Below are 26,612 nucleotides of genomic sequence, written 5' to 3'. Positions count from 1 at the left end.
TAGCAGTACCCCTGCTCTACCAAGCAGATTGTTGAAAATTCAGGTTTTTTAATGAAACAGATAAAAATGTCTTGCTGCAAAGACAGCAGAGTGGTCGTATTCTTGAGATGTTGAATGTTTGTTCCTTGGGGGAGTCCCATTCAGAGAAAGTTCCTAGGAAAAGCCAGCCCTCAGGTAGAAGGATTTGCAGTACAGCTTTTCTGGCACCGCTGCGCGAGACAGCAGCACTTCTGGAGGGTGGTTTCAGTTCCTCATGGTTGCCTGCAGCTGTCAACCTCCATTCCCCTTCTCTCATGTGTTTAGTTTCAGAATTAAGCTGAACATCAGTGGGCAGGACTTACCCAGGCTAGTCAGGCTTTACCAGCGATAACATAACACTGGTCACTGTTTTATCTTGCCTGATGCCCTTTTCCTTCTGCCTTTCTGGCTGGCATCCCGTAGGACAAAATGGGCATCTTCATGTGAAGGTCTGCTTTTCTGGTTTTGTTTTGGCTTGGTCTTGGGACTTGAAATTTTTTTGTGTCTTGTTTGTCTTGTGCTGTCTTTAAGGAGCTTTGTAAGCTTTCTGTTTGCTTGTAATGCTTCTAATTTTAAGAAACCCGCTGCTGAAAAAGAGAAGCTATTGCTGCCAAGCCATCGAGTCAGCTGTGCAGCACGTGAATGAACCCTGGGAGCCTTTTAATCCTGCCTGACGTCCAAGAGCTTGCTGTTGGTACCACGAGGCTGCATGAATTACAGGAAGAGAAAAACTGCTCTTTTGGCAAATACAGGCTCAAACACTTTTAGTCTTCATCTCCTTTGAATTTATGTGATGTAGTCTGTTCTTTCATGGCAGGCTGCGTTTAGTATAGGAGCTGGTACCTCAGTTTAGGAGTTAAGACTTTGGTTCTGCTCAGATCTCTGTTGCCAGCCTGCTGCATGAACATAAACCAGCTACTATTACTGCTGCTCCTCTTCTCAATCTCCATATCTGTAAAGTTAACCTAATTATGCCAGCCTCCTCTTCACAGTGCTTGATGTCCTTATGAAAAGTAATAGTCAGATATTAATGGAGATGTTATTAACACTTCTCCTCACTTAAGTGCAATCTGCTGCGTTACGGAATTTAGTGGCTGAAGAATCCAAACCAATAAATTGTTAGGAAATGTCTCTTCTGCATAATACATTGACTATTTGAAATAATCAGAGCTGTGAATCAACTGTACTTTTGCATAAATTTGTAGCTGTAGTGGAAAGCTAAGCTGGAAATACAATAGCTAAATATCCCTGGGATTTTTAACTTCCTTGATGGACTCTGCAAGTCTTTGGCTGTGGTGCAAATCCATTATCTATATAAAAAGCATTTGTTTGTTCTGTTCACTGAGTAAGTTGCACCGCTTGGAGCATCCAACATAATTGCCATTTAACCAGTTTCAGCTGCCTGCAACTGCAGTGCACGTATAGTTGGTTGGACACCAAATTCGTAAGCATCCTCTGGGATTTGAATCCCACTGCTTTTACGGGTTCCCATAACACAACAGACAAATGTTATTTCCTTTCAAGCAGGAGGGCAGATGAGCAGAGAGGTCAACGCTGCCACTTGACGCCATTTGAAGCCAGCGTGACGGCAGAGGGCAGGGGGTCGGTTGCACTGGCGGTGATTTGCCTCGCGGCGTTGCCGTTGGGTCGCTTGTAAACCTTCACCAAACAGCTGGCCAGGCGTTCTGTTCACAACTACTGCCGGAGGTGTGCTAGCACTCAGCTGGCTCTCCATAAAAGTTAGATGGCACAGTGTAGAAACTACCATCTGGGATTTGTTTCAACGGAAACGAAATTATTGTCTGTGGTTTTATACTCTTCACGTGGGTTACACATGTCAGTTACGGCTTCCTCATGGCTGTGGCGTTTGCTCCAAGTTGGAGGTTTTGATGATGTTTGAAGAGAGACCAGCAATCAGCATCAATGACAGCCTCTCCTTTCTATTTTGTCTACAGCATTTTCTATCTGCATGTGACTGTAACTGACACGCTCGAGAGGTTTCCATGGTGCAGTAATTTAACTGACATTTTCTCAGCAGTGGTAGATTAATTTGTAAATTTGGGCAAAGCCTGAATTGCTCAGATAATTGCGCTGCATCCCTGGTCATCTTTCAGACTTTGTTTGTGCTATAATATACTTGCCATTTAGTGGGCAGTTGTCATCGTCATCACTGTTAACTCAGAGTTGCCTTTCATGCTCAGAGGGAGTTTCAGGTTTATGGGATTGTACTGCTATATGGGTTTTCTCAATGCTCATCAATTCAATTTGGTTTTCATTATGGATACAATAAGCTATACAATGTAAAATATTAATGTCGTACATCTAGGTAGGATGTAGATAGATGCAGGTACTAACTTGACCCTTGTTATCATAAGAAAGAAATATTTTCAAATGTACGTTTAGAAGGACTATTTTTTATTTTTGTTTTTACATGGTGTTCCGTGCGTTTCAGTCACCTTTACCACCTATCTCTGTCTCCTAGAAAAATTTCCACATGAAGGGAAAAGGATGGGCCCCCAGCTTGTGCCCCTTCTGACTTGCTTTGTTCAGGAAATTAGCCAGTGGCTTTGCTCAGCCCCCAGACTTTTACACAGAAAATGGTTTCTTAAGCAGCACGTTTTGACCTTGGTACAAAGGAAACTAAGAGGCTCTTCCTCGACCATCCCACTAAGTGCACAGCCTTCATTTAGCTGACTTTCCAACCTACTGAAATCTGGACATCCCCATTTTCCAGAAGCCCCTCAGCTGTCCCCAGGTGAGCTGGTGCCTCCCAGATTCCTGAGAGCAGCTTTCTGGGGCAGCGGAAAGCTGCCATCCCCCGAGCCAAGCATCAGGAGTCGCAGCAGGCTTGGAGATGTCATCTGGGGTGTGGAGCCAAAGGAAAGGCAATAGGAAGGGCAAAACCACAGTGGAGAAGTGGAGGGCCAGGAAGAGAGTCATGATCATGGGCAGCACTCGCTTCAGGTGTCATTTCGAGAGCATCACCCCTCCTCCCACCCCTTTCTGCTTGGGACTCGAGAGGGGGCTGCAAGGGAAGGGGGCTGCTGAGCGCCGGTGCTGGCAGAGGGGTGCTCGGTGCTTTCCCTTGGTAGAGAAGAGTGAGGCTGTTCAGCTTTGCCACCAGAGCACGGGGGTGGAAGGGGTTTGAAGGGTGGCTGTGGGGGAGACTGGTGGAGCAAAAAGGAAGTGCTCATGAGGCGTAAGACTTGACTTCACTACTTGAGATTTGCCAGTGTCAGAGGACTCCTTACATGCATCTTCATTAGAAATATGCAGAAACCCTGCCATGCTGTTATGGCACGCTTGGTTTTTAGTTTGCTGTAGAGACTTTATCACATGAGAGGGTTTGAGAGCACTTCTTCATAAGCAGAACAAAGCAAGCAACTTCTAAAGCAAAGCTTTAAGGAAGCCTGAAAGTTTGCACTCTGCATGTGAGGAGTATGGTTTGCTGAGCAGTCACTGGAAGGACTGTAACAGGGCTGGTGGTCGCTGGGCTGGGTGGCCCCGGAGGAGCTCCATTACCCCTCTGCATTACCCCCAGCTATCACCTATGGGGTAACAGCCGTAGTGATCCGAGGCTCTTGGTAAGGCTGTTTGAGATCTCAGAATTAAAAGCACTGTGTGGAAGCTAAACTGCTCATGGTTATTCTTCATAGGGTTTTTGAGTCCATTCCCAATACAAATTTCTAGTTCCTGGGTTTTTTTCACTTTGCTGGAATATTCTAACATGTTACAGGCATTAATCCTGGTACAAATGTTCTCTTTCAGTCAGTCTCCCAAACACTTGTGCATAATAGTGAAATCTAGAAATGTTTTTTAAAAAGCGTGCTTTATTGAGGTGGAGTCACTGCAGCAAAGTAGCACACAGTGAAAGATGCAATCTCATTCCCCTGCAGCCAGGGCAGACTGGTTTCTTACTAACTCATTATTTAACTTTTTCTGTTCAGTTTTGTTTTAAAATGTGTCAGGTGATGAGGCACCAATCCCAACCCTTCACTCTGCTCTGTAGGGGTTCATCCAGTTACGGTTTGCCCGACAGCCTACATTTCTTCTTTTTCTGTTTCAATTACCTCCTCCTATTTATATTCCTTTCTTTCCTTTTATTTTGATAAATAAGTCTCCTCTGTCCTTCATGTTTATATCCTTTAAATATTTATCTGCTCTCCTCCTGTCTCCCTTTAGTCATTGCTTAGTATGGTTTATGTTTAGGTCTTGGCAGTTACCCAGTGACATAGGAAAAAAAGAAGATTTCCTCTTCAGTTAGGTATTCTTTTGGAGTTCAAGCAGCTATGTATATTTTCAGAACTGTATACAGGGACCAAGATGTAGATGGTGAGATCCTATTAATGTCAACAGCAGTTTTACTACTGACTGTTTTAGGGCCGTGATTTCACCCGGCGACTCTCTGAACTTAGTCATATCTTCCACGAGGCTCCCTATACATAGTGGAGTCCAGGCTGAATAATAATTTGCGACTGTTTAAGCACTGTTTCTCCACTCACAGGAGAATACACTAGATCAGCCTTTCTTTCTTGTTTGTGTGGCCAAGGCTGGTTGCAAAGCTTTAGTCAGTGTGTCGGTACCAAAATGAGACCAGGCTTTTCCTTATGCTCTAATTTAGGAAATGACCTTGCCTTGACTTCGCACCCTACTTGCTGATGGGACTGGAGGCTTCTTCAGTGACAGACAGCCGTCTCACAGATGCTCATTTATTTTTATGAGGCAAACATATCAACAGAGCTATATTAAGCATGTCTGCGTAGCATGTCAGGGCCTGGGCAGAGCAAAGGTTTGGTTTGCCTGAATGTTGACATTAAACTCCACAATTTTCCTGAAATATTTTGAGTTCTAAATTCCCATCTATTTTGTGTGCAAGTAGCTGAGAGGGCTGGATTGCAGGCAACCTGATAAACCTGGTCCTGCATGGTTTACAAATAGAAGCTGTCTCAGGGCTTCGTATCTCCTAAACCAACTGAGTGTCCTCAGGTTTGGATGATAAGCCACTATCGCAGCTTCCTCAGGGATGCCTTAAATATACTAGTTACTCATTTCACAAACAAATATTTGGAATTCAGTAACTAAACTGCCCATCCAAAACATTTTGTTAGAGCGAGTCAGATTGGATCGACTCTGTGTTTACCACATCCAAGCAGCCCAATGGAAGAAGTGTTTGGAGTGAGAAGTCAGCCTAGCGCAGCCATGGCCAGGGCTGCTGCGTAGCTTGGGGTCAATGTTAACGTTTGCCTTGTGCTCCATCGCTGATCCATCCAAACATTCTCTTTTGAGAAACGTCCCTCTCACTGTCCAGCCACTGCCTTGCGTTACCCGTATTGGAACTAAGCTGGCAAACTGCTCTCCAACTAGGTCAATCACAAACCCATCACTTCATACTTTTGTACATTTACCCTACACTTGGAAGACACGGGGGTTCCGTTTTAAAAATTCCTGGTGGGCTCAGTGAACAGATTTTTCCTGAAGCACCCATAAATCCTCTTTTTTATTATGCCATCTTCTGAATGTGTGTTACGATTGATAAAGAAAAGATTCAGTGTACCGTTTCTGGTAGAGTGTCTATCCACCAGAATAGGATTGTTGAGTGAAATTTCTCTTGAAAAAACTTTGGTAGTAAGCATTTCAGCAGAATGCTCTGGTTTGATTGTATATCTTTGTAAAAATTATTTTATAGTTGTACATTGTAATTAGTGTTTAAGAAATAATAGATGAAAAATAAATTAAAACCCTTAACAAAACAGTACTTTGGTGCACCCAAAACAATTTTTTGCAATTTAATTTTGGCAAAACTTGCTGAATTTAAGCTTTTTGTTCCAATTCAGAACAAAAGCCACAGCAAAAACATCTTTGAAAATGTCCAAAATTACAAGTTTCAAGCAGCAATACAGAAAACATTTACCAGGATTAGTTCAGCCTATAAGCAAAACTGCCCCGGTGGTAAATGACAGCATCCCGGTACATACATTCCCCGCAGAGGGATGATACCGCGTTTCTGCTCCTTCCAGGAATTCTCACTTAATATTATATAAAAGTTTGTTGGTCTTGTCCATAAACATCCCAACTGGACCGAGCAGAAGGTTCCATACTGTACCATTAAGTAAAACAGTAGGGGCTCATGTAACAAGACAGAAGGGACTCGGGTGGGCTTTAAGTCGCTCTCACGCAGGCGTACTTTGCCCTGAGTTAGTGTCTCAAGGAGCTCCTGGGGAGCTCCAGCACCACCCTCACCCCCTTCCACCTCTGCCAGGCTTTGCAAGCAAATTAGTATTTGCTCAAAGATCCTTGAAGGAGAAGAAACTTCCCTTTCAGTACAACTGGCTGTTTAGGCCCGCAGAAACTAAATAAAAGTAAAATACAATTTTTTTTCTGTAGAAGGCTGGCATAAAAGGGAATGTCTTTGCATTTTCACTGCTGAGCCAGTGGTCACTCCCAATACTTTTCAATCACAAAAGCTGGTTTTTTGCCTTTAATGATACGCTGCGGAACATATTTGTGGTGAATACCAAAGCACAGACAGTTTTCACACTTCCAGAGTAAAGTAATCCACAAATTTTATTCAGCCCTGCCTGTAACACCCCCATAAGAGGTGTGTTTTAAGAGCAAACAGCAGCAACGGTTGATTAAACCACGCCGATCCTCAAGCTTTAAAGGCAAGCGGTGAAACTCCTTACCCTGAGAGACCCAGCAGCTCCGGGACGTCTGGATCATCTCCATCTCCAGCAGGACAAGAGAAAAACAATTTCTTCATTGCTTCTGTCGACTTCGGAATATTGCATTAGTAAACAGAAGGCAAATGCTCACTGAATGCTGGAATGCCCCGTGGGTAGGAAACATCTGGCTCGGAGCTGCCTCTCCTTTGCAGCTGCACGCGAGTTAGCCAGCGCTGCAGGAGCTGCAAGGGAATTGGAGTCTGACAGGAGATGTGAGAGAAGTTTGATGGTGAAAATTCATCCCTCCTTGGACTGTATTGAAGAGTAGGACTGAGGACTAGATGTACCTGTATATCTTTTCTCTGTTGGATTCTGGTAGGTTAGAACTAAATTTTAAATATCTATTTTGTAAAGGGAGAAAAGGCCAACTCTCTCATAACTGTTTGAAGCAACTTTTCTTTATTGCAAAACTATATGAAACAGCCACCAGTTTCTCCCTTCAGGTCATCATAATTTCCAGAGCTACTGATGAATGGTGTTTACTGGGACCGCTGAATTCTAAGGCCAGCCCTCTTATCCGTTTGTCATTTTGAAATTATGCCTGTTCCTAGAGCACAGGTAATTATCGCCTGTCAGTAAGAGTTAATATTGAAATTGTTGCTATTGCCTGCAATAATTAATAATAATAATGATAATAATAATGAAAAATCTGTTCAGCTGAAGCAAATATAATAAAAAATAGGAGTATGTTATAGTAGAATTCAGGAAACAAATATATCACTTCATGGATCATTTGACAGGATATCACATCCACTAAGGTAAACAAATTTAAATAAAACATATGTTTTACATTAAAAAAACCCAAAACCAAACATGACCCAGGTGCAGCTATGCAGAGGTGTTGAGGGCTTTCTGTTTTGCACAAGTCATGGACAGATGTACTTCTAGCTGTACGTTTTGGCTTTTTGAAGGAAGTTCCATGCAAATGTTCCATGCAAAGTTCCAAATGGCAGCTCTCTCTGCTCTTCATCGAGCCGTTTATTCAGTTTGTTTATAACAATGTTAGTTAGGGACTGATTTATGCGGTTGTAAGGGGTGTAATTCTGACTTTGTTGATGTTGTACATCACCATAGGATTTGGCTTATTGGATATCATTGCACGTCTGCAGCTCACAGACTGTGGAGGGGGAATGGCTTCACCTGGGAGCTGTGCACAAGCACATCTGTGTATATTCTGTTGGTCTAGTTCTGTTTAAAAATACACAAAAATTGAAATTTCGCCTCTGTGTGAGGACATGAGGTTTATACGATCATCAAGCTGGTCTATCGGTCAGTACTTCTCTAATGACGGGGTTGAAATCCACTGGCTAATTTCAGCCAAAAATCTAAAACACACTTAAGCTCCTGCAGCGTCTGTGGGATTTTTTGGCCGGGGAGAGAGGTCCAAACTGGTGTCCCAGTGGGGAAGCGGCGGGAGGTCAGAGCTGGCAGAGACTCTGCGGGGCAGGAGGGAGCCCACCGAGCAGCACCCGCAGAGCTCAGACCTGCTGCAGCCTGGGCGAGGGTGTCAGGAAAACAGTGGGGAGAGCTCAGGTCACTGCTCTCAGGATTTGTTTTCAGCAGAGTTAGTATGTCCTAGAAACCCGTGTTTGCTCCTGACAGCTCCCATATGATTTTTTTTTTTTTTTTGGTAACGTTAAACTTCATCAATCTGTCCTTTAATTCTCCTTGTTGGAAAATTGGGCAGAGGTACTTCAGAGGGATATTGCAAGATTTAATTAATTTTTCCAAACGTTTAGGGAGAATAATGAATAGGTGATAAATAATATAAGTAGAAGTTCAATATTGAAAGTTTAGGATTAATTTAGAAACATCTGTCAAGGATTAATTTAGAGACATCTGTCATTCCAAATCTCAACATTGAAGCATCCAAGCTACTTTAAAAAAAACAAAACCAACAAGAAACAAAGGAAAGTCTTTGATTTCTTTAAAGCCAAATATGTTGTTTCATGTAAAAGGGGGAAAAAAGGAGAGGTGGGGGGAGATAAAATGACCTCCTCCAGACCCTGGACTCCTAAAAACCAATCTGCATTCATATTGATTTTTCAGAGTGCCCTTCTACAAAGGAGTGTCTCCTGCTCTGTGAATCTGTCTTTTTTCCTTTGCTGCAGCAGCGCTAGGGCTGAGTGGTAAAGCTCTGTTTTTAATGGCTCCTTCCCCATATCTAAAGAGTTTCATATTTGGGGGCGCAGAGGATCTTTCTTCCAGAAAAATAACCTTCACGAAATTATATGCATTTCAAAAGAAATACGCATAAAATCCCTATGTGACGTTATTGGTGTACTTCTACATTCAGGTGTCAACAGGACACTTTTCTGTTTTCCTTTGTGTTGTAATAATGGTGTGCTGATAAGGTACAACATGAAAGGCTGCTCTTTAGAAGATTTGTGTATAATACTGTGTGGAGCAGGAACACAGTAATGCAAATAGTATTTCCAAGCAGAACCACTGAAGCCAGATTATGATCCTTTTTAGAAAGCCTCTACTTCTCCATACCTCGGGTAATTAGTCACCACACAAGTACTTTGTCTTCCAGACATACACAGTGTGGATTTGAAATTAGAATCTAGTTCTCTGCTTTTGTCTACAACAGCCAGCATTAAAAACAGATGAAAATAACAGAAATAGAATCGAAAAGGATGTTGCACATAGTTTTATGTATATATTCCATTTTATATATCACTGGCGTGTACCAGTGCTACGTGAAGAATTTGAAATTGAGTTGCGTGTTCCTGTGTCTGAGTTATATTTTGCTTTTGTTCCACTGGAGGCATGGCGCTGTGTTTTAGGGAAGTGAGGAGGGTAACGGATGAAATTTAAATCCATTGGCTTATTCACTGATTTATTTCTCCTGCTACCAATATTTTTCAATGGTGATTTAATTAACATAGTTGCTAACTCTTCCTGTTCTTGCTTTGTTAATTAATTAGTGCTCCGCTCCTGGCTGAGCTGGGACATTTCTTATCACGAGGTCATTTTGAAAGGTAGGGATGGGCAAATAATTTATAGTCAATAATGCTTTTTGCCAAACACCTCTGAGCAGATTGTGGACCCTTTGACGTTATTCGTGTATTTTCTGTGTGTATCTTCCTGCAGGGACAGATTTCTGTCAGGGGCGGTTGCTGGTGTCAGACACGCAGCGGGGTTTCTCTCCCTGGTGTTGCAGTTCAGGGGATTAAACAGCACTTTGGGTAAAATTGTCAAAAAGCACAAAAAGCCATAAGGACAAGTCACTGAGGCACCAAACCCATCGTCTGACATTTCTACTTCCAAAACCAAAAAAATTAAGCTTTCAAATGCCAATTGCAGCCTGGTGACACCAAGATGGTTGCCTCCAATGGAGAGAGACTGGCCCGCTCAGAGAGGCAACCAGAGCACCAGGTCCTGCCCTGAGCCACCTCCAGAGGACTCTGGGGAGGGACCAGGCTCTGGTGCCAGCAGGTATTCACACTGCGACTAGAGTTACAAAAGGACCTGTGCACCAAACACTAACTTAGGAAAAGTAAGAGTTACCGCTTTAGTGCTATTGAAAAGCGGTAGAACCATCTTCAGCTTTAGATGCCTTGCAGAGCTCATAAAATCTATCTCCATCCCCTTTTTATAACAGGATTTAGGCTAGAAGTCATCATGTCTAGAAGTGTATCGGAGCATCCAAGTGCTTTGCTTGCATTTGCGAGGCTGCATCAGTAAGTCAGAGACGTTCACAGGGCATGAACAGGCAAACAACTGTGGTCATGAGCAAAGCAGAATTGTGCCGGACCTCAGCTAACGTGTACAGAAAATATTTCACTGGTGAGACTCTGGCTCCTCATGGTGTTGACCGACAGAGGTGAGAACGACACCCAAGCTCGGCATCTGTGGAGGAAGCAGGAAAGTACCGCATACGTTTCCACACCGTCTGCATGGGCAGCCAAAGACCAGCTCCTTGCACTGTGGCTGATCCCCAGAACAGGCAGGATGGAGGCAGACATGGTCCCTTGCTCCGCGCTGGTCTTCCTTGTAGACATACGCCTCGGTTCCTGTCTCTTAGCCCTGATGCATGATGCTGTGGTTCCTCCCAAAGGTGAGCCCGAGACGGGTTTCACTGCATTGAGGATTTTGCTGTTTATCAAGTCTGATGTGCAGTTCAGTGGCCTTAGCTAAGGCAGACCATTAAGATGTCTGTAATACGCTCTCCCTTGCTGGATCTTTCTCTACAAAAACCTTTTAAAGGCGAAAGCCGTAAGTGGAAAATGGTATCAGTCACAGGAACGCTAACTTAAGGTGTCCGTGCCCTGACGGGATGCAGCTGGTACCAAGGGAAGCGTGGTGTGGGACACATGCAGGGCACCAAGGGGTTTCAGGCAAGGAAGGAGGGCAGAAGGAAAAGCTATTTCATTTTTATTTGACATTTGAAAATTGAATTAATACCAATATAAATTTGATACATGTGTTAGCTTGTACAAGGCTGTAGGTAAACCCCTCGTGCCTTGTAACACCAAATCTATATGCAAAAACCAAAACTGCACTGCAAGTTAAATTGAAAAATCACTTCTCTTGAAGTAGAAACGTCAACTTTTACTCCAGGTGAGTCTGAAGACAGAGGAAAGACCAGCGAAGTATTACACACAAATTTAGAAGATAGCTTCAGGATAGTTTTCTTCTAGTAGAACTAAGAATTACTTTGGGCAGCAGTGAGAAGGGTACTATTAAATAAAAATGTTGGGAAGTTATTCTTTGGCCAGAGAGATCCCAGAAGCGATACTCTGGCTCCACTGAAACCAGTGGCTGAATGGTGTTTAACTTCACAGATCTGTGACTTCAGCTCAGCTCTCCAGTCACTAGTTATATGACAAGTTACTTTCCTCTTATGGTGAATTAGCTATAAATTTTAATCAGTATAACAGTGAATAAATTAGTGTCTTTTCTATAAACTCCCCCTTTACAGCTCCAATAGGCCATGGTTTCACTAATTAAAGTTCTCATTGGGTTGGCTTGACATCCTACTGAACTGAAACGATGTCATTGCATATTGCATGTACATCAAGGGATGTTCCTAGATCATCATTACTTGACAGTGTACATAGCTTAGAGATGCACTGACTCTTAGTTTTTAAGTGAGACGTATGGACAAGAAGTTCATTGCTGAAATTTAATTTATATTTCCATATTTAAATCTCAACCAAAGTTGATATCATGAGAACTTCAGAGAGGGAAGCAGGATTATGGTTTTATTTTCTCATTCGGAAAGTATACAGCTAGTCCGTTATCAAGAAGGAACTTTTTTTTGTCTCCTTGGAAGATGCTCTGACTATACTTTTCCCTTTTCCCCCTTCCCTTCTGTACTTCATGGTTATTAAAATGAAAACAGCCCAAGAAGTAAAAATTCATACCTTAAATAAAACCCTCTCCTTAAGCATTCAGTGTTAAATAAAGCAAGCAGTAACATCCTTCTCTTTGATGTTCAGAGCTAGACAGGCAGAATTGGATAAGCTCTATTTATTTGCATATATCCTCAGCTACCTCCACTTCTTTTTCTTACCACGTTAATACCTGGAAATGGGAACTGTTTTTATTTCAGGGTAGCAGGTGCTTCCTCTGTTGTTACAGGTCTCTTCTGTCCTGTGACACCAGGGATTATTTCAGGGAGAGCTAATTTGTCCAAGAGCGTGCAAACAATCTTCATGACTTTGTGCTCTTTGCTCCAGGTTGCGTTCTCTGCCTCTGTCTGACGTGTAGTTTCAAGATAAGTGGCAAAACTCACCTTTCAAACCAAATTCGATAGTGGGTAGAAAGGGCAAGAGTTTAGCAGATGAGCACTATTTCCAATGAGCATTTCAGTGATAGAGGTGAACGTCTGGTGTAAGCATTGCCTGCCCAAGCCGCCTGTGTGCTGCGCTGAGGCCGCTGCGAGCGTTCCAAGTGAGGATGGGGGAGCTGAGTTATTTGCACTTTCCTCTGTGCCTTTGGTGTACAGCCTCTGACATTACTGAGGGTGGGCAGGAGAGGCTGTTCCGCAGCACCAGGCTGGGACCTGGGCAGGAGGAGGCCAGCCCTGTGCTGAGAGGTGCTGAACTGAGCCGCACCATCGTCTGCCCTGGGGTACTGAGCTCCAGGGCTGGTTTTGCAGTGCTTTGAGTAGACCATCAGAGAAAAGGGAGTCACTCAGAAAGGAATCCATAGAAATAGCTCCTTGTCAGAGATCCAGTCGTTTTGGAAATGAGTGGAGAAATTCATGGTGGTACATGCTCACTGATCCCCAAATGAGACTAAGCAAAGACACGCGTTTGCTTCGTCACCGGCGTAGAAGTAAGTATCTTTAATGTTCAGGCCTTTTCACCCCTGGCACTGCAGCAGCTGTGCAGACCCTGTCCATCTCTCCTCCCGCTGCTAGGGAGTCCCTCCGTAGCCAGGATCTAGCAGGCTGAATAAGCAGCCAGAACTAATTCAGATCATGCTGGAGCAAATGAATCTAATTATCTGACTGCCAGGGTGTAAGAACTAGAAAGGAGACTCCCTCAGCAGAGCAGACTGGGGCCCCTGAACACTAGGAAAAAATCTCCGAAGTGCAGAAGAGAGGCACTTTCCCACTTGCCGCACCTGCATGATGGCAGAGAAGTCAGACGGAGCCAGAGCCTCATGCTGTTGAAATGTTACGTCAAAATGCCACCTCTTCTTAAAACCTTTGCTGATGCATATCAGACCTACCTTGGCCCGATCCCAAAAATACAAGAGGGAGGAAGAGCAGGGGAATTCCTATTTCCAGGTCTATCTGGAGTAAGAGAAAATAAACCTTTCCTTCTGCTATGATAGAACTAATAGTAAAAGGAGAAGAGATTTAACCTTGCACATTTATGAAATATCATGACAGTGAAAGTGCAGCACTTGGTACAATAACTGACAGTGCCCTGTGGTATGTAAGCTGGTGCAAGCAGGTAGATGTGTCCTGTATCTCCAACGGCTACCTTGGAGGTTAAGATCGGGCATGGCCTGGGCATATGGAAGGAACAGGGTAAGAATGGGACAGTGGGAGAAAGCAAGTGGAGTTCCCTATGTAGGTAATGTGATTCATAGCTTCTTTAGTGGGTAGGATTGTATAAAAATCTGGGCCTGTATAGCTTCTGCTCTCAGAACATTTAAATCAGGCGGTATTTGATGCTGGAAGAGGGGGAGGGCAGGTCACCAACTCATGTACCAAGCTGTAATCCTGATTACAGGGTCTAGTCACCTTTTCTGGAAGCCACTACGTAGGTGGTGATTAAAGCAGCTTTGGAGGAGTCTAGGTTCAGAGTGGTTACGGGGCCATGACCCCAGAGAATGAGGTGTCTTCTGTGCTGACATAGCCTTTTCTTTAACATCGCTGTGGCTGCTGTGTACACGTGGAGAGGAGGTTGACATGGCAGCCTGACACCACCACTGCAGCGAGCAGGGCACAGCGCAAGGGGTTTCGGCAAAGCACCTGGCCGCACAGTCGTGCCTCTACCCGTTCGGAGGTTGAAGTGATGGGGACAGGAGGGTGCGCTACCATTCTGCCAGCCTGCTCACACACCTGTGCTGTGCAAGCGCAGAGAGGCAATTGTTAGGCTGTCTAACCAAGCTTAGTGGGAAGTGTCCCACATAGAGCCTTCAGCAATGCCCACCAGTCCAACAAGAATCCCTGCCTGGGAGCAGCGTGATCTACAGCATGAGAAAAGCTCTGCCTTCGCGTAGCTTAAGCGTTCTGTGAGTGTGTTATGTGTGGTTTTTACTCATGAGATAAAATTAAGATTCTGAGATTCCCTTTTCTTTGATTTTTAGCCACAAGGTAGCTTAGGTTGCGTGAGCTAGTAAAGCTTGCGTCACTATTGACCTAGGTAAACCATCAAAATAGCAAGAAATCCAAGTGTATCTCCGCTCCTATTTAAGGTTCTCAGATCAGCTGTTTTGAACCTATTTCTGTGCATCAATTTTTGATGTACAGCAACAGAATATGTGGTTTCATTATGGCATGTTCATTACTCGGGTGCTGAGAGTACTCAGCTTCTCAGCAGCTCCACAACACATGCAGGCGATGACAGAATCTCACTAAGATCTCAGGCTTTACCACCTAAAATAGTCTCATAACATCCCTCAGAGACGCTTTCAACTGAAAAGCTTATTGGTATTGTGTAATGCAGAGAAAGAAGAAGAAGAAGATTTCAGTATTTTCATTACGGAATTAGTAAGTGAATCCTCCTCAATGTCTGAACATACTGCTAAATGTGTTTGCTATGAAATCTTCAGCATTAGTTTTGATTAGTTTGAACCCAGCTCACCTGTTTAACTATCTTTTGTTTTACTCTCTATTCCTCTCAACCACAAAAAATATTTTTCTCACTGCTATCACACAATAATTTATCTCTACACATAAAAATAGTTTTCTTTATTACTGATTGTTTGGGTGGTTTATTGGAAGCTTAAATAATTTATATAAATCACTTCCAGAGAGTGCTATTCAGTGATATCTCATAAACGCTGCATCAGCACAATACAGAAAGTTAATTTGCATGAGGTTAACCTGATGAGCTCTGGGACTGGCACATTCTGTTTCATCTGAAATGAGATAGAGTTAGTAATTTTATATAGTTTTAATTCTCACATTAACATTCTCTTCTGGAAAGCATAATCACCTTCCTGTTGTTTGTAATACTGTAGTCCTTTCAGTCAGGGCTGTTCTCTACAGAGGAAGACATGGTGCCTTCCTTAAGAGCTTACTCTTACTACACAGCCAACACAGGCAAAAAAAGGGGACACTAGAGAGTGGCGTGATTTGCCAAAGGTCACACCACAAGCCATCAGCAGTGTGAGAAGCAAAATCCAAATCACCTGAACCTCATTCCAGTATTGTATCCAGTGACCATGCTGCCTCTTAATATGTCGCTGTTCTTATTGTTCTTTCTTTATAGTTCGGGATCGGGTACGATCAAAAATGGAGAGAGATATTTTGGCAGAAGTGAATCATCCTTTCATAGTCAAGCTTCATTATGGTAACTATAATAAAATATAATTCATGTTTGTTCTTAAATTTGTTGGGGAATTGTAACTAGAAGTCTTATAATTTCATGCAGATACCCCTGCCTACTTATGACTCTTTCTCTAACAAAATCTTAGAGGCTACCTGTGTGAAATTCTTCATTTATGCTAAAGGAGAATTTCGGTATAAGTAGGTTTTAGCCATTCCTCCATCAAAATACATTTGTCATAGAGTCTAACATGCTAGATTGTGCTGGTGGGGTAGCTGGTGAATATATATCTGCCAACCCTCTCACCTGCTGTCAGGTATCATTCAGAAAACCAGAGAATCTAAATTAAAAATTATTTTTAATAATCAGCACCAGTCTGAATTTGTATAAGTGTGCATATGAATGTGGTGTCTCGCTGGAATTACCTTCCTCCACCTCACCAGCTCCCTGAGGAGCCCCGTTATTACTGTAAAGGGTCTTCTGAGAACGTTTTGGATAGTGTGAGGTCTCCCCTCACACAAACTGGGGAGCTTCTCTCTATGCCTAGCCCTCAGCGACTCCTGGTGTCTTGTGCAATGAAAAGCAATATTAATTCATAGGTGCTTAGCATGGAAAAGAATATATTAGTAATGCATCATCTCTCAGCTGATACCATTTTTTCCCATAGTCTTAAGCTCAATTGCTTGGTTCTATAGAGAAATTAATTTTTTCTGTTCTCAAAGTGCTGAAATGACAGGGAAGTTAATGGCGCAAATGATACGCTGGTAGTCAACAAGATTAATTCTTTGGGGACTTTTATCTTGATTCAAACTTCCAACATCTCCATCCTTTTCTAATGCAGCATTTCAGACAGAGGGAAAGTTGTATCTAATACTAGATTTCCTGCGGGGAGGGGACCTTTTCACAAGACTCTCCAAAGAGGTAAGCTGACAGATTTTAACTTTGGAAATGAAAGACTGTCCTGATTTCCAGAATTCAGATGAAGTTGGTGGGAATGAAAAACAGCCTTGGGAATAGTCCTACTATATATATGTAATAGAGCTATATCATCTTGCATCTTTAAATGCGTTCTTAATAATTGTATTTGAATTATGCCGTAGGTAATGCAGCAGATAGCATGTAAGCATCACTGTCAGAGAAAACTGCCCCACTACTAAGCCATTCCCGTAGCAAAATAGCCCCAGACTCATCGCTCACAAAATACATCTTGGATGTGATGAGAAACTATCTGAGAAATCAATCCTCAATACTTTTTGCCCGGGACACAGGCAGAGAACTGCTGGAAAATCACAACCGCTGCCAGCAGAAAGAGGAGATGGCCGTAGGTCAGGGGCCAAGCCCTGCAGCAAGCATGGCATCAGCCGGCAAGCGGGGAAAGAGCCGTCTCCCGCAGCAGCAGCTGCTGGGAGCAGGTTGGAAGCCATGCACCAACCTCGGGCTTGGGGGTCAGCCGGCTTCCATCACCTCCCCGGGCTCCCATCCCTTCCCTGTCCTCCGTGAAAAAGGCAGCCAGGAAACGGGCCAACCTCAAGTCTCGCTAATGCCTGTAGGGAGCCGCAGCGGCAGGTTTTCTAGGTGGATTTAGCACTCGCCCGTGTCTCCAAATGCCTCTTTGAGCCAGCCGTCTGCCTTGCTGGAAGCAGTGGATCCTCCTGCGTTTAGGCTCAGAGAGGGCCCTGCAGGCAGGACGGGAGGCTCCAGCGAGGCAGCCCCACCACCCCGGGGCTTGTCTGCGCCCCGGCATTCTCTGTCACCAGCACCGTGTCCCCAGCCCTTGGTCTCTTCCGAGGGTGTGGGCACAGGGGTGCAGGCAACCACCTAATGCACAATCTTTAAAGATAAGATAGGGGCCTTTCAAATGCCATCTTGAGGGGAAGCTCTGTTCACTCTTCTTGGTTTGGGGAATTACTGATAGACTAAAAAAGCTGTGAAGTCAGTGCTTTTATTCAAGAGTTCCCTAGCTTTTTTTTTTCCCATCCAATTTCTGGGTCAGTGACATGCTGCAAACTGCTGTGTGCACCACAACTTGGGACCCCAAGTATTTGCTTTCCAGGCTTGTTTGCTAACGTGAGAAGACAGCAACAGGTTAATTACACTGCCAAGTAATGATACTTTTGTAAGTACTCAGTACACGGTAGCAGTTATTTTTAATATGAGGAAAAAGATTAAGGAAAATAAAAATATGATTCTGCTGTTTGTCATGAAATCAGGCTTTGTTAGTGAGGCAGTGTGTTGTTAAGACAAAGAGGCAAAGGCCTCTCCACTTTCATGGAAGAAGAGAGAAAAGCGTTCTGCACAATCAGGGAACTCAAAAGTGAAAGAGAACAGCTCAGATTTTGTACTGCTTTAAAACGTCACATTTTCCCCAAAGCTTTTCTGATGCAATGCACTGACTTCTCTGCTTTATACTATCAAGGATGAGTCCTCTTAACTTGACAGTCCTTTCACGTACTTCTTTTTTCAGTGTTTGCAGCTCATCTGGTCTACCTATACTTTGCAGCTGTTTAGTGGCAAGGTATCGCAAGGGAAGAAGTTATGGGAAAACCTGTACTGCTTGCAATTTGTTAATTATGGACTTGGTCGAACAGTACTGATTTCAGTGGATTTTCAGTCAGATCCCATATACTGCAGCATGCATGCATCCAAAGCTTGTCTCTGGCTTGCTCTATCTTTCTGAGACATCTGACTTTAACTAGGTATAGCTGTGGAGATTAGATTTTCCGATTCTATTAATTTAACCACTTGCCTACATTATTTATTTTAAACCTTATAAATAACTTAAATTTATTTTGATAATGCGGTTTTTGTGATTAGACCAATTAAATTTTTAGTCTGAGTTTTTGCTTGTGTATCCTTTTTCTTTCTAACCTTTGCAGTGATATTCTTAATTAAATTACATGACATCTGTTCTCTGAATCCTCTCTTTTTTGCTCTCAGCCCTGTGCAGCTTCTCAGAGCACTCAAGTATTGTGGCTGCCCCTTTCCAAAAGCGGAGATTTAACTTTAAAAATAAACTCAGCAACTTCTACTCTAGATGTTTACATTTACATGTGACATGTAAATTTGTACTGAGCTGACGCATTTTACTTCTGTCATACATAGTATTCACACTGTGTATCCAATGTATCAGCTTCTCTTTCTGCATTATTATTGCTGTACTTATTGAAATTTAATTAAAGAGAACTTAATAACATCTGGGATATAACGAAAGCTGAACCAAAGGGGTATCTTGCCATCTGAGTTTTTCTGAGCTTAGTGGTTTTTTGATTACAGAAGTTTCTTCCCACTTAAACCAGAGCTTTCAATGTTAGCAGTATCCATATCAGCTATAGAAAGGAAACAACTGCCCTCAGTTCAGACCTCCTCAGGCCCTGAATGTTAGATAACACATCACTGCTTAGGGTACCTGCACTGAGATTCCTTGAACCCTCAGTGCACCGGGGTTTAAATCCATCTCTGAGTCTCTTCATGCTGTGTATTCTGCTCAGATTTGGAAGCATTTCACTTCCCCAAAGATGTTTCCCCATGTTATTTTGTGGGAATTTAGTAACCAAATACCAAGATTTTAGCAAATTAAGAGATGTGAAACCAATAAGGGCTGCACTGAACGTATTGAATTCTGCCATTCATTGCCAAAGACTAAGGAGTTAGAACCTTATTCATATTATTGTGACATGATGTCATCTAAACAGATCAAACAGATGAATGAGAGCAGCATGTCTTAAGGAACGAAGTACTAGGCAGATCAAGTTTTGTTTTATAAGGAGAATCTGGTAAGAATTGTTAATGTGAGCTCAGACAAATTATGGAAAATTGAACCCGATACGATGGTCCTTCCAGCATTCCCTGAGTTAGACAATTCCCTCCCCATATCTGTTTAACGCAAGCCAGCCCACCGCTGTCCAGTAAATAGTCGTGTTCTTCTCTTCCTTCTCTCTAGGTGATGTTTACAGAAGAGGATGTCAAGTTCTACTTAGCTGAGCTGGCCTTGGCGTTAGACCACCTCCATGGTCTTGGAATTATTTACAGGGACCTAAAACCAGAAAAGTAAGTTAATTAGAAAGAGTGAACCAAAACATAAATACATGAGCTTTTAGGTCGTTTCTGCTCCTTGTCACGCTAGTAAATCAAGAAGTGCCAGAGGCTCTGCCTTCCTTCTTGTATGTGAAACTCTACACGAGACCCTCACCATCAGCAGTAGGGTCTTCCTGTCATATCATTTTAGCATGAGGCCAAATATTTTGACTGTGCTACAGTGTGATGGAGCCTCTGTGTGCCTGGCCTTCAGTTTAGTGAATGATCTCAGCGTGGGATTCAGATCTCTGTGCCTTTGAGTTCATTAGCACTGTCCTCCATTTGCAGCATTTAATCTGGCCTTCCCCTTCATGTGGTATAAACCGCTCAAAGCAACTCCACTTCCAGCTTACACGAAATATGTCATGGCACCATTCAGTTTTATTGAGCCATTGCTTAAAGTAAATGAGCATCTCTGAAAACTAGCGTATGTATTAGCTTATGAGAGACACGATAATCAGGATTTAAAAACGCTTTTATTAACAATCCAAACTATTTTTCTAAGAATTATTCTCACTTTTATTTGCGGCTATTTTCTATTCTTAATGTGGTGTTATGGAGCATTGTCCTTTCTCTCTTTTTCTTTGCAGTACCTCACTAGACTAAATGACACCCTCAGTGCTATCACTGGGAGTGATGTGATATTGGTTTTGTTCTGTGCTGCTTCCCTGGTGCTTTGCCTGCATCTTGTGTGCCGGCATCAGTAAAAAAGGCTGCAACGTTTCAGAGTTGCTAGCCTTTTTAACGTAATGGTGACTGTCATTTAAAAGAGATGATCTCTGAGGGCAGCCTCTTTGGCTGTTGCTTACAATTCCGAAGTATAACAGCAGAGCAGCCTTTTCCTTCTGTGACAGGAAATTAAAAAATCTGCAGCTCTTTCTTTCAAATGGAGTGCTATTGCTTTCACACTCACGGACAAAATAAGAGACCAAAAGTGATGGAAGGTGGACTTTGTAGGTGAGAAGTTGAAGAGGAGGAGACTATCTACAATACAGTAGTATGTGATTTAAACTTTAAATTCAATTTTATGTTTTGGTTACAAAAATAATAGTGGTAGTACTATATGAATTCATACAGATGTGTGTAACAAGAGCTCTCAATCCTTTGGGCTAGAGACCCCTTCGCAGGTGACCAAAATTTCCAGTCTTGCCTGTTTACGCAACCAAAACTGAAAACCAGAGTCTTTGGCAAATACAGGAAGTCATCCTCCAAATTAAACTGGAGGGTAAAAGGTACCAGTTTGTTACTAATATGAAATGCAGGTATGCAGCGGTCACACCACAGCTGCCACTGCTATGTGCTGTTGCATCATCTGCCAGTAGCTCTTCGGTTTCAACTTTGTTCTGAATTGCTATTTTATTCATTCAGCATCAACAAACATGTACATAATAGAGTAACTCCAATTATAGGTTTTCAGTTTTAAACTTTGTTTCTAGTGAGTGTTAGTATGAATCACACATTACTTTTCTTTCTGGTGTTAGATGAAGCTGTTTTCAAGCTAACACATGATATATGAAGCTGCTATTAGAAGGTACCCAAATATGAGCCTGTATATTCAACTGTAAGTTACAGTGCTGTTACATTTATAGGCACATGCCATAATTTTTTTACTTTAGGAGAAGTTAGAAACTGAGGAGAAAACTAAGTGCATGTCAAAACTATTCACTGTATTTGAGATACTGAGAACCTGATTTTTCAGAATTCTCAGCTTTAAGTGTCACTTTGTGTTTCAAAGCACATCTTTCACTGACTTCAACTGCAAGTGTGAGCAAATTTCTGCAGAGCAAACTGCAGTGCCTCAAATCGGGGATCAGTGAATTGAGAAATTAGAGCTCACTTAAGAAAGGAAGGTGTCACTGGTTTGCCATTGTCACATAGAAGCATGTCAAAAAGGCACAAATGGGATCCAGTTCTCTGTGTACTTTTGTCTGAGCTGAGACCAGCCAGCCATCCCCTTCACTGTACTGCTCTGCTAAAATCGCAGAGTATTACCTGTTCTGCCAACTGAGGCGAGATTTCTCTGGAAGAAAACAAAAAGTGTCATCATGCAACTGAAGACCTTTATAGAGAGAGATCACTGTGTGAAGTTAAGGTGGCAGCCCTCATTCTTGTATTTCCTAACTTTTGAATATATGGTTTATGGTCTTTGATGTATAGTTAAATAGATACCAGTGATACAGTTGAATCTGGATACAATTGTGATAGTATAAAATTAGTTTACATGAATATAGCTATTATTGTACAGGAAAGGGAATGACACAGACTGGTATAACTAAAGTTCATTCCCAGGGATAAATCAAAGCATCAGTTTGATTGAAAACCGTATCCTTTAAAAATAGCTTTATAAGTGCAAAGCCTATGTGTATTCATGCCTAGGACAGCAGAGCACAACAGCCTACAGTTTCACTGGAACTTTAGGTTTAGAGTAAAAAAAACAGGTACAGCAGAAAAAAAAATTCTTTGCTGCAGTTGCAGTCCATTGCTCCTTGGCCTGTCCTCCTAGACTCCCCAGCTGTGCCGTTCCGCTCTCAGCAGGAGCCTCAAGGGATTGTGAGCACATCCTTGTCCTTGGACCCTCTTCTGTACCCTAAACAATCCAGCTACTGAACTCTTCTTCATCACCAGTCAGTCTTTCTAGGCGTTAAGTCGTTCTCATTCCTCCCCTTTGGTTTCTCTTGATCCGTATCTGCTTTGAAATGCAATGTGCTGAATTACACCCATGTCTTCAGGAGAAGCATTGCCAGTCTGATTAGAGCACAAGGTTTACTCTATCAGATTTGCAGAACTAGAGATAAATTAATTAGTTTGTAATTTCCCTATTGTCTCTCTCCCCCTTTGTTAAAGATAGGTGCTGCATTTGACCTTCTTTCAATGTTCAGTGCTTTTGCTGTCCTCCAGAAGCTCCCAAAAGTAACTGTTAATAGCTTTGAGATTGCTTCACTCAGCTCTTTAAGTATCCTAAAATGAAGTTCATCGGAATTGTTTATGTCAAAGAAGACTAGTTAGAAAATAGCACTGTTCAGACCACTTGAAAGAACCCTCAGTACATTAAAATTTAAGGTTCCACATTTTTTTGATTCCCTGAGCAAAAATCCATATTAACAGTTCAAAGCTGTGAATTAATTTTAAGTGCAACCAGAGTACATACTCTGGGAGTTGTTATAAAGTTAGCTATACTTAATTCAAAAAGGCAAGCAGTTGAATTTTCTGGTTAAAGTCTTGTTTAGAACAAACAGATACTTCCCTTAAATTATTGCAGCCAAATTCTTCTCCTTGAGTTGTCTCGGTGGTTTCAGTGGCATCCCTTGTGGAGCAAGGTACTGTTCAGTCACACTGAAACCCATGGAGTTACTTACATGGTGAGGCATGTTTCTGTTTAAGAACTGCAGGATCAAGCTATTAAATATGGTAAATATACCAAAATGGAAAAATGAGAACTTATTATGAACTAGTATATGATGCATATGTTATTTCTTATGCTGTGATTTAAGGGTGTGAGTGACTTAAAAGTAACTCTACCTGCTGAAAATGCACAGACTCTTTTTATCTTTGCCTTTTCTATCTCCAGGTACCTTGATATAGTTCTGTCGTAGGGCCTTTGATTAACAAGGAGTGGTTTATGTTGTCGTTGTGGTTTAAGCCCAGCTGGCAACAAAGCACCAGGCAGCTGCTCGCTCACTCCTCACCCCTGGTGTGATGGGGAGGAGAAAATATAAAGAAACACTCATGGATTGAGACAAGGACAGGGAAGGATCACTCACAACTTATGGTCATGGGCAAAAACCAGACTCAACTTGGGGAAAAAACAAAATCAATTTAACTTACAACCAATCAAATTAAAACAAGAATAATGGGAAGTAGAACCAAACCTTAGAACACCTTCCCCCCACCCCTCCCTCCTTCCCTTCTTATGAAGTTTCAGGTTTTCTTCCAACCTGAAAATTTGGCTACAATTTCTGAAATACATAAAGTGTGGGTTGAATTTTCTGTAAAACTGAGCTGACTTGGAAAGAAACTTAAATCGTCCAAAAAACCCCCAGCATTCCAGCTTTAATTTGGCAGAACTTCACATTGATTTGGGTGTGTTGGAGTTCAAAGTGAAGCCTAAAAGACATGTCCAAATACTAAAAATAAAGAGAGAGAGAGAAATGGGAGAGAATTGCTTTGACCTTGATTTAAGACAAGCTATAAAATAAAGTCAACAAAGGCTTTTTATCCTTGTGCTAGAGTTGCAGCAAAAGACTACTACGGAGTTTGCAGTCCTAGCTCTACTATGAGCTTCTCCTGTAACTTGGAGTAGCATTCCCCTGCTACTAACTTAGCTGCCCAGCCTCTAACATGGAGATTTTCAGCCTTTATTTTCTCAAGGCATACTTCTAAACTGAGATCAGTGAAAGCAGTTTGAATGTTTGTGGGATGATCCTGAGGCTAAAATGTTGCTATTGTTTTGAAATAAAGAACAGGTTGACAATGACAGTATCCTGTAAATAAACTCAAACCTTAAACTGAACAAATAAAATGGAAAAATCTTGTAGTGAAGGTTGTCACTCAGTGGGATTATAGCCTAGTTTAACATATACAAGCAGTCTACTTCTTACATTTTTATAATTTCAAAACATTGATTTAGAGGAAAGATTTTTCTCAAGCCTGGATCACATTAACAACTTCTCATTCTTTTTTGCTTTCCACAAAATAATACTAGCCTATTTCAGATTAGCTGATCCTGCAAACCGTAGCTAAAGTGATTGTGATTGTCACAATAGAATTTCTATGGACAGTGTGGGATAAAAAGGAACTGTAAAGCGATAAACAGAGAAGACAGAAAGTATGATCAGATAATAAATTTGCTTCTACAGTAAAAGGAAAACTATTTGTCTTGTGTTCTAATTTGGATGCTCAGAAGCAGGTACATTGTTGTTTACTACTTAATGTCACTCTAAGCTAACTCAGAGCAACAGTTACCTTTTTTCTCACTGTTAGCATATTATTGTCTTTTTACATCAAATGTAGTTTTCAGTTCATAACCATAGCGTTATAGGTGTTGGCAGATGGCAAATGTGGAAGCACCCAGCTGTCCAAAGGGTGCTGCCAGGGGCCACAGGGGAAGCTGTAGACAGCTGAGGGCACTGTATAAGGGGGATTAGGGAACATGAGACCGAGGAGGGAACAGTAGATCAAATTCTAGGGAATATAGGATACACATCCATAGGAAACCTGGACCTGTTCATTTTGCTGCTCATGGAAACGCTCAGCATGAGAAAGTCTGTTGTATGCTTCTGGCTCACTTAACCTAAAACAGTATTATCAGTCTGATAGCTGCGTTGGTATTCCTTCCATCTCTTTAATGAGGGTAAGGTATGAACTCTCTAATGAGGGCACAGGTATGAAGAACATATATTGTATACATAGAAAAGCAGCATGGATTTTCAATGGGAAATCTATGAAATACAAAATTGATGTTTGTGGGGAAAATCCCCCAACCTTTGAATTGCATTGGTATTCACAGGGGCTTCCTGGCTGTGGGGCAAAATTTTGGGTGATTTCTGTGAGCTGTATTCCCCCTTGCCATTTTTCCAGAGCCAGGTCTGTGGAGTTCTTACATTCACGCTCACTTCCACACAGGCAGGTGTTTTATTCTGTTCTCTTCTGAAGCACAAGCCTCTTGTTTAGGGATTGCAGTCACAAAAATACATTTAAACATGCCTGTTATAGGCTAGTACTTAAAAATTATGCCTCTTCAAGAAATCTGGGGAGAAAGAATAGAGGTAAAGATGCTTTTATCTAGAAGAAAAAGCTTTAATTATTGAACACATAGTAGTGACTCAGCTGCTGGCCTTTGTTTGATGAATTACACAATAACAGTCTGTTCTAAACACACAAACGAATGACAGATCATCTCTTGTCAATTATGTTTCAGTACAGAGAGAGCCGTTCACAAAAGTGTAGCCCATGTGTTTATTTCACTTCTGTCTTATTTTCTTCCTGAATAATTGAAGTGACTCTCCAAGAGAAGGGGAATATAAAAATAGCTGACACCTCACTAGACCATTTTGAAAAGAGAAACATACTAAATCTAACTAGAACTGCAGAAACAACACCCTCATTACTGTGTCGGCATTTATAGGCAGAAAAGTTACAAAAATTCATTATTCTTCAGTTTCAATGTTCCTTCTTGTTTCCATCAAAACTAGCAATGCTTTTTGTGAACTATAGTCATTTTTCTCACAGAAATGTTGGAGTGCCTTTGTGAAAATAAAATATGTTGGCAGGTGGCAGACATGAGAACACTTGAACTTGGCTTCCAGGCTGAATTTTCATTTATGCTTCCGGACAGAATAAATTAGCAGGGGCTGAGATCCATGCAGTTAGGCTGTGACTGGTCATTGTGCTCTACGATCACTTTTATTACTTACAGCATGAACATATCTACCTTCGGAGCTAATTTTAGGTCCAGTGAGTCCAAGCCCTGATATTTGTGTGCTTGCCTTTATTATTAGGAGAAGAGCAGAAAACCTGTAGCTCCTTCTCCTGCTGGAAGCAGATACTCTGCAGTTGTTGGCTTTGAACACCCTGTTTTTTCTGAGCTCGGTTTGCATGCCCACCCTGAGCGTGCTATGGAGTAAGGAGGAGGCTCCCCGTACAACTGCCGCAGGCTGTGCGTGCTTCAGACGTGAGATTAGACAGACCTTTGAGGATCATTTTTCTTTCTGGAGGCATAGAATCCACTGAGGGTTTGTTTACACATATATTTGAGTCTTGCATATCTACTTAACTGTCTTAAATGTGTTTTATTCTTGCTTGTTAACTGTACTCTGTGTCTGCCTAATGTATAATGTTT

General features: G+C 42.1%; 1 protein-coding gene across 2 annotated transcripts in view; it reads left to right on the top strand.

Annotated features, from left to right (window-relative positions):
- Positions 1-26,612, top strand: part of RPS6KA2 (ribosomal protein S6 kinase A2) — a 172,413-nt gene that overhangs the window by 81,976 nt on the left and 63,825 nt on the right. For both annotated transcript variants that reach the window (XR_012651700.1, XM_075036113.1), the window contains exons 4-6: positions 15,644-15,724; positions 16,542-16,621; positions 19,641-19,747. Coding sequence is in view for 1 of the 2 variants with exons in the window: in XM_075036113.1 (XP_074892214.1) it covers positions 15,644-15,724; positions 16,542-16,621; positions 19,641-19,747 (268 nt within the window). In the remaining variant the exon portion in view is untranslated. The remainder of the gene's footprint in view (positions 1-15,643; positions 15,725-16,541; positions 16,622-19,640; positions 19,748-26,612) is intronic.

The sequence above is a fragment of the Buteo buteo genome, chromosome 9, assembly GCF_964188355.1.
Source record: "Buteo buteo chromosome 9, bButBut1.hap1.1, whole genome shotgun sequence".
Taxonomy (NCBI): Eukaryota; Metazoa; Chordata; class Aves; order Accipitriformes; family Accipitridae; genus Buteo; species Buteo buteo.
The sequence above is the reverse complement of the archived record's forward strand: the minus strand, read 5'-3'. Positions and strand labels throughout refer to the sequence as shown.